Source organism: Anabrus simplex, chromosome X (genome assembly GCF_040414725.1).
Source record: "Anabrus simplex isolate iqAnaSimp1 chromosome X, ASM4041472v1, whole genome shotgun sequence".
NCBI classification, from domain to species: domain Eukaryota; kingdom Metazoa; phylum Arthropoda; class Insecta; order Orthoptera; family Tettigoniidae; genus Anabrus; species Anabrus simplex.
The window spans coordinates 152,820,450-152,833,486 of record NC_090279.1 but is presented as its reverse complement, the minus strand read 5'-3'; the positions used below and the strand labels follow the sequence as shown (position 1 = coordinate 152,833,486).

Sequence of the window (13,037 nt, the reverse complement as noted above, 5' to 3'; positions counted from 1 at the left end):
CATAACAGAGTCCATTATTCTCCTAGGTAACCCATCCTCCCCCATTCGCCTCACATGACCCCACCACCGAAGCCGGTTTAAAGATAATTTCGTCTGGGAGCTGACTTCCTTCTTACAGAATACTGCTGATCACAACTGCGAGCTCACTGCATTAGCTTTACTACACCTTGATTCAATCTCACTTACTATATTACCTACAACCTAAATACTTGAAATTATCAACCTGTTCTAGCTTTGTATCACCAATCTGACATTCAATTCTGTTGCATTTCTTACCTACTGACATCAGTTTAGTCTTCGAGAGGCTAATTTTCATACCATACTCATTGCACCTATTTTCAAGTTCCAAGATATTAGACTGCAGGCTTTCGGCACAATCTGCCATTAAGACCAGGTCGTCAGCATAGGCCAGACTGCTTACTACATTTCCACCTAACTGAATCCCTCCCTGCCACTTTATATCTTTCAGCAGATAATCCATGTAAACTACGAACAGCAAAGGTGAAAGACTGCAGCCTTGTCTAACCCCTGTAAGTACCCTGAACCAAGAACTCATTCTACCAACAATTCTCACTGAAGCCCAATTGTCAACATAAATGCCTTTGATTGATTTTAATAATCTACCTTTAATTCCATAGTCCCCCAGTATAGCGAACATCTTTTCCCTTGGTACCTGTCATATACTTTCTCTAGATCTACGAAACATAAACACAACTGCCTATTCCTCTCGTAGCATTTTTCAATTACCTGGCGCATACTGAAAATCTGATCCTGTGGTCTGAAACCATACTGGTTTTCATCCAACTTCCTCTCAACTACTGATCGCACCCTCCCTTCCACGATGCCAGTGAATACTTTGCCTGGTATACTAATAAATGAGATACCTCGATAGTTGGCAGGTGTGAATCCGGTATGTTAGGATCCAAAGGCCAACAATCTACCATGATTGACAGAGAAAGCTATTCTAATAATGTTGTAAAAAGAAATAATCTAGCTAACTCAAGATTAAAACCATATTACATTACAAGTGATGAATCGCTGCAGAAACTGGTAAAGAAACTTTTTTTGTTTCCCAGGTTAGATAAACTCTAGAAGTAAATAAGTAATAAAGTGATGCATCAGTATCAGAACTTGTTCATTCACACTTTACCATACATGTTATTGTCTTAAAATGCTATTAGATATTAATTTATCCTGCTGGCACTCAACAACAAGGAGCATTCACATTTAAACATCCTTAAATGCCCCAAATGTCAGATAGGATCAAATTTACAATAACTTATATAGAGAACAGAAAGCCAACCATTAACCAACATTACTAAAGTTCACAATTTCAGAAGTAAAATAGCAACCTGTTATTTATTTGCGATTAATATGCTAATGAAAATTTACATAGGCTACCAAGGCTATCGGTGAAGCCCAAACCTCAAATGAGAACAATGGAAATCTAAAGCACATTATAATGTAAGCATCTGACACATTGTTCCATTTACAAAACTTCAAAGCAATGCGAAAAAAAGTTGCACGTATTTCTGAGAGCAAGACATCGGAGAAAGATATTGCAGCCCAGACTTTGTGGCCTTCTCCCCTAGACCCACCTCTCGCGGCTTGCTGATGTATGCTCGACTGGTGCGGGAACCGGGGAGGATAGGTATGCTAGGCTTCGGTCTATCAGATCGCCACTGCGTTCCTCATCGTATATACTTCCTCACCTTATACTCATAGATAACAGAGTGCTGACATTTCACTTCCATTACTTCTACATCCTTGTAGGAAGACACTACAGAGCTGCTGTTATAACAGTAATATAGTTTTCTTTTTGTAGGTAGATCTGATAAAATCAAATTCAATCTTTCAGGTGTAGTGTTCTCTTTGGCTGATTGGAATCAAACTCGTGATCATGGGTCGGACACCACCACTGAACTCCCGAGGAAGCTAATAAACCAGTGAACGAAATGTACGACCTCTGATAATGCTGTAAAATTCAAAATTTGTATTTAATAATAATAATAATAATAATAATAATAATAATAATAATAATAATAATAGTAATGGTGCATGGCGTCTTTATAGATTTGGTGGTGACCTAATGAGGATAAAATGAACGGCGAAGACGTCGTAAACACCCAGTCCCCAAGCCAGCATTCTATCCATTTAGCCATAAAGCCTGACTAATTTGCTAGACCATAGGCTACCATCTCCACTGATCAGCTGTTCAGTATTGACAGTAACAGAGGCCAGGACAGTAGCTTCTGAAACAGCCTTGACAACGCAGCAAGCTACTCCGTCGGCTATTTTCTGCAGCTCAGAACTCTTAAAAGGCTTGACATTCACTAAACCAACCATCGAAAAAGGGTAACCTAAGTATAGTGGTAGCCCATGACGCCACTGTAGGCTACTGAAACTTGGTCAAGATTAACTATTTCTCAGCCTTTGACTGAGTGTAATTTTATTCATCTGGTTGAATTAACATGCATGCCAGTTAATAATAAGTTCCTTTTTTTCCTTTTAGAAACAAAACAAACTGAGAGGAGGAAAAGTAAACATGAGCACAACCTCTTTTAAATTTCCAGCTACTCTCTAGCCTATAGGCCTATATTCGTCATATCACTAATAGTGCGGTACTCATTACTTCTTTGATTTCTGGGCTTTGGCCACTGTATTTTCGCACACTTTTTAGTGATAGATGGACACCCTAGTGCTGAATCGATCAACCTCAACAATCTTCAAGATTCGTATTGGCAACCTTTGAGACACAAACTATGAATCGATTATTCAGCACTGTGCAATATCTGGCGTACACTTTACATACTAGTAGGCCTACTGTTGTTTACACAGCAAAGGCAAATTATAGAATTCATGCTAGGAACAAGATTTGCATCGAGAAATGTTATATAATGTGTGTGTGACACAGTTGTTGGCTTAAGATAATAAAGGCTTAGAAAATTCATATCGATCGGTCATATTATCAATTCAATTCAGACTTTAATTTCCATTCAGTTGGCAGTATTAACGGAACAGGGAGAGATCCCTCCTTACTCCTCATCCCAGTACACAAATCTAACACTAAAAAGTGTGCCAGTAATATTTATAAGCCAAAATCATTTCTCTCTATGTCTGGAATCTATTCTGATAAATTTGTCATAAACCACAACTAGAAAACGATCACCGAGCTCGATAACTGCAGTGGCTTAAGTGCGGCTAGTATCCAGTATTCGGGAGATAGTAGGTTTGAACCCCACTGTCGGCAGCCCTGAAAATGGTTTTCTGTGGTTTCCCAGTTTCATACCAGGCAAATGCTGGAGCTGTACCTTAATTAAGGCCATGGCCGCTTCCTTCCCACTCCTAGCCCTTCCCTGTCCAATTGTTGCCATAAAACCTATCTGTATCAGTGCGCCGTAAAGCAACTAGCAAAAAAAAAAAAAAAAAAACGATCAAGAGCTTAAGAAAGACTTCAAGAATGCCTGGTGATGGAATGGAAACCCACTTTATCTTCCAAGCCAATGAATAATCACTACAGAAGCCAGTGCTTTAACACATGAAGCTATTCTGCTTATAATAATAAGTACATAAAAGAGCAGCTGGGGAATACCTCCACCTATAATTTAGGATAAATCATTAATTCTTTCAGACTGTTGTTGTAAAAAACATTTAAAATAGCTTTTATGGTTTACTATCTGTGATCTCTTTGACTGGAGTATTTTTTTTCTTTTTTAATGCTTGACTATTCTTGCAAAGCACTGTGCATTTTGTGTGAGAACCTCTGCAGGTACATAGGCTATGCACATACAGCCTTTAGTGAAAATATCTAGGGTTTCACTGATTCTTCAGCTACAATGGTAAATATAAAAGTCTAAACTCAAATCAAACCATTCCCATTTCTTCTCCTTGATTCTTAGTGATTAGGAAGGGTAGAAATAACAACTGAGGAATTTTTTATAAAAATCTGCTGTTCTCAAGGTTCCTCAGCTGTAAAAGTTGGTTTTCATTTCTTGCTCATAGTACTAGTTTAATCAAAGATAAATATGGAGTTGCAGAAGTTATCACACAAAATCCACAATGCTTTGCAAGAATAGTCAAGCAATTTTTAAACAATTACTCCAGTCAAAGAGGGCACAAATAGTAAACCATAAAGACTATTTTAAAATACCTTTGAAGCAGCGCAAAAAACTCTTCCTTCTTCAAGATAGTGAAAAAGCATTCTCTAATATTTCAGATATCTAGGGGAATTAAAAGTAATTCCATGGCTTAAAAAAGTGCACATGAGAGCATGAAGTGTCAAAGTGATGCGATGTGTTGCAGAGCTCACAGGAGATGCGGAAAAAAATCCTGAAAGGAAATATAACTTACCATCGTGACTGACCCAAGTTGGTTTTAACAGTTTCATAACTTATTTCAATATGAAATAAATATTTAAAACACCTTAACCGGCATAAAATATATGTTAGTAAACAAATCGCGCTGCAAAGATATGCTTTCCATTAACACCGTCGAAATTCCTCACCCGATGAACATCGTTCGAAACAAGTTTGTTGTGTACGGGTTGACTGATAGTTACAGAGAGTTGGAGCATTTCTGTTCACTTATACGGAATAAGACACGCCCCAAATAAGTCTACAGTGCTAATAGCAAGTGCATTTGTTCCTCTCGTTGAAGAATAATAAAATAATCACACTCTCCAAATTCAACATACTCCCCGTACGTTCTTTACTTTTATGGAACTCCTCCAGTCAGAGTACCCAGAGTACTCAACAAATCAAAGAGTAACACAAATTTTCAAAATAAGTACTGTATTATCTTGAATAATGATGATTGCACTTGGTGTTTGGATGAATATTAGTTAAAATCCCTGAAGTTATGTAAGGTGTGAGCTTGACTGTTTTAATTCGAAAAGGTGTGACAAAAAGAATCAATCCTGAAGAATAATTTCAGTGTTGTACGAAATACTCAGATGGTGTAGAGGTTCTCTTTTGGTGTAGAGTGACGATTAATGTTTATAACCATAGAGTACTGACGTTTATTCCTATGCCGTTATTTCCTTCTGTGTTATACATAATGCCTAATCAAGAGGTGGTAATTGTGCAACAACAAGAATTTCATAAACTGGCTAGTTTGGCTGGAATAACATTGTCGCCGAAGATTTTGAGGTTAGACGACATTACTCTTGGCATTGCCATGTATTACAGTAAGGTAGACCTAGTATTTACCATACGATGACGTTTCATTTTCTATCGTAGCATGTTGTTAAGTTCCATTATTCTAGACGCCGTTTCCGTCTTGACATTGCAGTATTTAAAAGCGTCTTCAAATGTACATCTGTGCCATCTTCGAACGTCTTCTGGCTATGAATTTTTCTCACTCTCAACAGACTTTCCCCTTCTATCTTTTCTTGATACCTTTTGCGTCGCATAACATGTCCTAGGTATTCTGTTTTCCTTTATTTTTATAATAAGTAGCAGTTCTTTTCAATTTTTCATCCAGTGAAGGGCCTCGCCATTTGAAACTTTTCAGTATCCAAGATATGCGCAAGAGACTGCGATACAGATACTTTTCAAAGTCATCCATGCATTTTTCAATGCATGGTTCCAGGCTCCAGCTTTTACATCCATATAGGAAAATATGTAGCAACAGATCATCTGGATTCAGAGCTGGAAATTGAGATCTGACCTACAAATTATTTCTTCAAGGTAATGAATTGTTTACTGGCCTGCTCAATTCTAGATTTTGTCTTTTTTTTTTTTTGTTACATTGGTCGTTCAACGTCACCTGCATATCTCATGTTGTTAATAACTTTCCCATTTTTCTTGATCCTGCCACATTTGGTCAATGTTTCCTTAAAGATTGCCGTAGAGTAAATGTCAAATAAAAGAGGTGACAATACACAACCCTGATGTACACGTTTTTTAAATTGAAGCTGCCTGAAGTTCCTTGATTGGTTTTGACTTCTATAATCTGATTCCAGTACAGGTTACTGATTTTAAGTAGATTATTATGATCAATACCATTTATCTCAGAATCTATTTCAGCTTTTCATGCCTGGCACAATCAAAAACTTTTTAATTGTTATCTATGAAACAAGCATAGACATCAATATTCATATCCCTGCAACTCTGCATCAGTAACTTACATTTCAAGAGCAGTGTGCCTTATGTGTACCAACGGCATTTCAGAAACCAGACTGATTCCGTTACATGTGAAATTCACATTTCTTATACATTTGAGTGCAAATGATTCGCGGGTACAGGAGACATAATACTAATCATGCAATAGGCTAATCATAGCATTGAGAAGAGTTGGGCTTCTTCAGTTGTATGAATGTTGATTTCAGCCAGTCAGGTGGTGTCTCTCCTAAAATATATGTATTTTATTGAATAACGATGTTTAGATATCAAAGCCAGCAGATTCCTGTTCTATCATTACTTTGAAAACTTTAGCATAAACTCCATCTAAACCAGTGGCTTTTCTATACTTTTGAATTTTTACAGCTGCACAACTGCACAGCTGCACAGCTGCTTGTTATTTCAGGGCTAGTCTTGTGTAATCTCTCATCAAGTGCAAGAGGATCATTTCTGTCATCTTTGAAAAGAGTTTCAATGTATTCCTTATATCTTTTGAGATTCTCTTCCTCACCCAAGATGATTTCATTGTTGACATGTCTCCCAATTTGACCATATCACTTCTGCTGTAAGTGCACATAAGTTTTAGGCTATAGCCTTATAATGGATTTGAAATAGTACAAATCTTATGTACAATACCTTGTAGAGGATAGATGTGTTCACAGCAACAGCCAGGGACCCATCTGCCATCCCCCAAAATTACATTTTCTTTTATAACCTTATTTAGCACACGCCATTATTCATTGCTCAAAAACACTGTAGCTTTTCAATTGGCTGAGATACAATCGGATGTGACATCATTTCCATCAGTCAAGTGAAATGCATTCCATTACCAACTCACACACAATAAATTCTTTTTATGTTTTGAAAAGGTGGAACAAATAAACTTTCACATTTATTTGACTTTATTGTACATTTCAATACGGACCAAAATATGAGAATCATAACATGTAATTTTGGGCTTATGCCGTGTCAAGACAATAAAGTGAAATTCTTTACGTTTCGCAGAGAACTTTGCTCTGTGTCAGCAGAAGAAAATCTAGACTGTTCACGAGGTGGTGGTGGTGGTGGTGATTATTGTTTTAAGAGGAAGTACAACTAGGCAACCATCCTCTATATAACACTAATCAGAGGGAAAAAATGGAAGGGATCCGACCCTTCGAAAAATGAAGGTATCGGCCAAAGGAAGACAAGGGCCACGAAGGGCGTGAAAATGAAAGACTCCCTAGCCCTCGCAAACCTAATAGCGTCGGGGTCGGAAAAGAACAAGAGTTGACCAAGGAAGTCAGATAGGATAGACGAAAGTGAGGAGCCTGGCACAAGTAAGTGGAAGCAATGCCAGGACTCAGCTAAGGGCCCCATGGTCGCCAACCCACGCTCCAAAGTTCAGAGCCCCTGAGGCCCCTTTTAGTCGCCTCTTACGACAGGCAGGGGATACCGTGGGTGTTATTCTACAGCCCCCACCCACAGGGGGATGTTCACGAGGAAGGCTTCTAAAACAATGAGGTTTGAATTTAGACGTACCGGACGAGTTGGCCATACGGTTAGGAGCACACAGCTGTGAGCCCACATCCGGGAGATAGTGGGTTCAAACCCCACTGTCGGCAGCTCTGAAGATGGTTTTCCGAGGTTTCCCATTTTCACACCAGGCAAATGCTGGGGCTGTACCTTAATTAAGGCCACGACCGCTTCCTTCCCATTCCTAGGCCTTTCCTGTTCCATCGTCGCCTATCTGTGTCGGTGCGATGTAAAGCAACTAGCAAAAAAAAAAACATTAGACGTTACCAATAGAAGTGGAAATGGTATGTCCATTCGTCACCAGATGGCTCCCTGGATGCGGTACAATGCTAGCGTTCAAACCGGAAGCTGACAGAACCATCAGAATCAGTTTGAGAGGGTCACATAACATACTAAGTGTACGCACATATGAAGGTATGACATTGACACAAGCCTGGAATGAAACATCTGGCGATGAGGAACCTATTGTATGTTTAGTCATCACCCCGAAGGCTGGTTGGATCCTCAACAGTTCCACCATGAGCTGTCATAGATGGCCTAGGCATCACTGAAGAGGCGAACTAAGGAAATAAGGAGTGAGGTAGTTTCCCATTGCTTTCCTCACTGAGCCAGAAGTTGCTATTACATATCAGTCTGCCAAGCCCAATGAAATGCATGCACCAACCAACCCTGTGAGCAACAGTTTCACACCATTCATAGCAGGGACTGGCTGCATAAGGAATGGCATTACTAGCATCGCTCGTACCTTACTCACTTTCATATTGTCAAAGCCAAGGATAAGACTGAGAGAGATTAATGAAAGTAACAAAATTGCTCTAGCCCATACTAGAAGACTTAGTGCAGTGTAATCACTAGGTCCCGCCAGCAAAGGCATGAGGAACATATGAATATGGAAAAAAAACTAAACAAAATAACAATAGTGAATGGACAGGGAAGGGAACTACCTACGTAAATCCTTAATGGCTGGCAACCGGGTATTGCTTAATTGATAGCCAGTGTCCCTGTTGAAATTGTTGGGATTTCTACGTATTTCCACAGCTTCCCATATAATGCTGGACCTGTAGTGTCTAGTGTGAGTAAGAGCTCGAGCATCTTGGAACATGACATCATGACCCGACGATAGAGCATGCTCAGCTATTGCTGATTTGTCTGGCTGGTTGAGACGAATATTATGTTCATGTTCCTTGATACGAGTACCAGTGGACCAGCATGTTTGGCCAATGTATAGCTTACCACAAGTACAGGGAATTTCGTAAACACCAGGATGTAAAAGTGGGGACAATTTATCCTTGGTTTTACCCAGATGGTGAGCAGTTTTAGTGACTGTGCCAAACACAGTTTTTATATTGTGTTTGTGGAGGACCTTGGCAATTCGATCTGTGGTGTTATGAATGTAAGGCAGCTAGGCAGTTCCCTTCACTTCTTCCTTCCGTGAGCTTTGCTTGGTCGTTTCTCTGGGATGTAGGGCTCTATGAATCTGCAAATCGCTGTAACCATTACCCTTGAACGTGACTTTGAGTGTGTCCATCTCCACGTGGATATTTGATGGCTCACAAATTTGTCTCGCCCTCTTGGTGAGAGTCGTGAGAATGCCTTGTTTTTGTACTGGATGGTGGTGAGAATCTGCATGAAGATAGCGATTTGTGTGGAGGCATCCGCCCGACTCCATCTCCATATTGAATTTAATTGAAGGATGTTGCTGATTTAGGTGGTTTAGAAAGAGATGAAGTTTCTCAGGACCTTCTGTCCAGACCACAAATGTATCATCAACATACCTTCACCAAATCATAGGTTTGACGGGCGCCGAGACAATAGCCCCTTTCTCAAAATGCTCCATAAAGGAATTAACCACTACAGGCGAAAGTGGACTCCCCATAGCCACTCTGTCCATCTGTTCGTAAAAATTCCCACCCCACAAGAAATAGCTGGAAGTCATGCAGTGGTAAAATAGCTTAGTAATGTCCTCAGGGAACAGGTGTTCAATGAGAGACATGACCGAGTCAGTCGGCACTTAAGTGAACAAGGACTCCTCAGCTAAACTCACTAAAAGTGCATTAGGTTGAAGGGTTATGGTTGACAGCTTGTTGACGAAATACCGAGAGTCACTGACGTATGATTCAGTACGTCCTATGCGTGGCTGAAGCAATTTGCTTAGATATTTAGCCAGAGCATATGTAGGAGAACCTATCGCACTAACAGTAGGTCTGAGGGGAACATCTTTTTTATGGATCTTAGGAAGTCGATGTAATCTAGGTGGCACTGTGTCCCCCGGGGACAGATGTTTAGCCTCCTTCTTTTGGAATTGAAGATTGCCTTAAGAGCTTCACGGTGGCGTTGGACACACGAGTGGTAGGGTCACATAAGCTCAGTCTGTAAACAGGCTCTGACAATATAGCCAAGATCTTATTCTTATACTTGTCAGTGTCCATAACCACTGTCGCATTACCCTTATCAGCTGAGAGAATGGTCAGTTCAGAATCATCTGTAAGTTCCTTCAGAGCTCTCCTCTCGCCTCTTGTTAAATTGAGCGCAGGTACAACAGCAGACCTTATGAGTCTCACACATTTCTGTCTTAACTCCTCAGCCTCATCCGTAGGTAGTTTGGATGGCTGCCTCAACGGAAATAATGAACTCCTCAGTGGGAATTTTAGAGGGAGCGACAGCGAAGTTAAGACCCCTAGTTAGAACTGCCGTTTGGTTCTTGTCCAAGGATATCTTGGAAAGACTGACGACAGTTTTACTAGCATCCGGGTTCGTGCGAGAGACCGCCTGTTTCTGAGCTAGTCGGAGGAACTTAGGTTTCTGTCTGAATGACACCTGGTTGAATTTGCGTTCGGCCTGTATAGCAGTAATGCGATCGAAATACAACCATAATTCCTGCGAGAGAGTGTTGCTTAATAGCAGGTGTAAACGAAACAATTCTCGGGAGACTGAGTCCAGTTCTTTACGAGTGTAATGCACTTTAGAACAATTTACGAACATCGTGTAGATCCGTATTGATACAGCTAAAAATAAGAAACAATGTTAGGTTTTGGTCCACCCAATCAGTACACATCAGTGTACAAGTGAACTATTTAATTAAAAATATATTAAAAATATTTAGGGACATGTTTCGTCTCTATTTGATACTTCATCAGCCATAAAATCATGTGGTAGATTCCAAACTCAAATCAGAAACTGAAAAAAAATGGAAGAACCCAATTTCTTTTTAAGGGCTATTTGAGAAATGCAAAAGATATAAATATACTGTATATACATTATTACTTCCTCTGCGAACCATGTGACCTTGCCGCTGTGAGGAGGCTTGCGTGTCCCAATGATGCAGATAGCCGAGCCGCAGGTGCAACCATGTCGGATGGGTATCTGTTGAGAGACCAGACTAACGAATTGTTCATCGAAAGGGGGGTAGCAGCCTTTTGGTAGTTGCAAGGGCGGCAGTCTAGATGATTGACTGATAAGGCTTTGTAATAATACTCAACATGGCTTAGCTGTTTTAATACTGCTACACGGCTGAAAGCAACAGGAAACTACAGCCGTAACTACCTCCCGAGGACATGCAGCTCTCTCTGTATGAATGATGTACTGATGATGGCTTCCTCCCGGGTAAAATATTCCGGAGGTAAACTAGTCCCCCTTTCGGATCTCCGGGTGGGGACTACACGAGAGGGGGCGATCATCAGGAAGGTGGATACTGACATTCTGCGAGTCGGAGCGTGGAATGTTAGAAGTTTGAATCGTTGTGGTAGGTTAGAGAATCTGAAAAGGGAGATGGATAGGCTAAAGTTACATGTAGTTGGTATAAGTGAAGTACGTTGGCAGGAAGAAGAAGATTTTTGGTCAGGCGACTACCGAATTATCAACACAAAATCAAACAGGGGAAATGCAAGAGTTGGTTTAATAATGAATAAGAAAATAGGGCAGCGGGTAAGCTACTACGACCAGCATAGTGAAATAATTATTGTCGTCAAGATAGACATAAAACCAATGCCTACCACAATAGTGCAGGTCTATATGCCTACTAGTTCAGCGGATGATGTAGTCGAAAGAATATATGAAGAGATAGAAGATTTAATACAATATGTAAAAGGTGGCGAGAATCTAATTGTGATGGGAGACTGGAATGCAGTGGTAGGCCAAGGAAGAGAAGGTAGTACAGTAGGAGAACATGGCAGGAGCATATCCAACAGTTGTATCAAGGTAAAGATGTAGATAATTTGGTTCTGGAACATGAAGAGGCTGTTGATGGTGATGAAATGGGAGATCCAATTTTGAGGTCAGAGTTTGACAGAGCTGTGAGTGACCTAAATAGGAACAAGGAACGAAAGAGGAAGTCGGCTGGTTGAATTCTGCACTGCATAATTTAGTCCTTGCCAATACTTGGTTCAAACACCACAAACGACAGCTGTATACGTGGAGGAGACCTGGAGACAAAGGACGGTATCAAATGGACTTCATTATTATTAGGCAGAGATTCAGAAACCAGGTGTTGGATTGCAAAACTTTCCCAGGAGCAGACGTGGACTCTGACCACAACTTGTTGGTCATGAAATGCCATCTGAAGTTGAAGAAATTGAAGAAAGGAAAGAATACAAAAAGATGGGATCTAGACAAGTTGAAAGAAAAGAGTGTGAGGGATTGTTTCAAGGAACATGTTGCACAAGGACTAAATGAAAGTGCTGAAGGAAACACTTTAGAGGAAGAGTGGAGAGTCATGAAAAATGAAGTCAGTAGGGCTGCTGAAGAAATGTTAGGAAGGAATAAAAGATCAACTAAGAATCAGGGATAACTCAGGAGATACTAGACCTGATTGATGAACGACAAAAATACAAGAATGCTAGAAATGAAGAGGGCAGAAAAGAATACAGGCGATTAAAGAATCAAGTGGATAGAAAGTGCAAGGTAGCTAAGGAAGAATGGCTGAAGGAGAAGTGCAAGGATGTCGAAGGCTGTATGGTCCTGGGAAAGGTAGATGCTGCATACAGGAAAATCAAGGAAACCTTTGAAGAAAGGAAATCTAGGTGTATGAATATTAAGAGCTCAAATGGAAAGCCACTTCTAGGGAAAGGAGACAAAGCAGAAACATGGCAGGAGCATATCCAACAGTTGTATCAAGGTAAAGATGTAGATAATTTCGTTCTGGAACATGAAGAGGCTGTTGATGCTGATGAAATGGGAGATCCAATTTTGAGGTCAGAGTTTGACAGAGCTGTGAGTGACCTAAATAGGAACAAGGCATCTGGAATTGATGACATTCCCTCTGAATTACTGACTGCCTTAGGAGAAACCAGCATGGCAAGGTTATTTCATTTAGTGTGCAAGATGTATGAGACAGGAGAAGTCCCTACAGATTTTCGGCAGAATGTTGTTATACCTATTCCCAAGAAAGCCGGTGCTGACAGGTGT

General features: G+C 40.3%; 1 protein-coding gene across 1 annotated transcript in view; it reads right to left on the bottom strand.

Annotated features, from left to right (window-relative positions):
- Hira (histone cell cycle regulator-like protein) overlaps positions 1 to 4,593 on the bottom strand; it is a 235,811-nt gene extending 231,218 nt beyond the window's left edge. The window contains exon 1 of the mRNA XM_068230932.1: positions 4,351 to 4,593. Coding sequence (XP_068087033.1) covers positions 4,351 to 4,387 — 37 coding nt within the window. The 5' untranslated portion in view covers positions 4,388 to 4,593. The remainder of the gene's footprint in view (positions 1 to 4,350) is intronic.
- Positions 4,594 to 13,037: the final 8,444 nt, after the last annotated feature.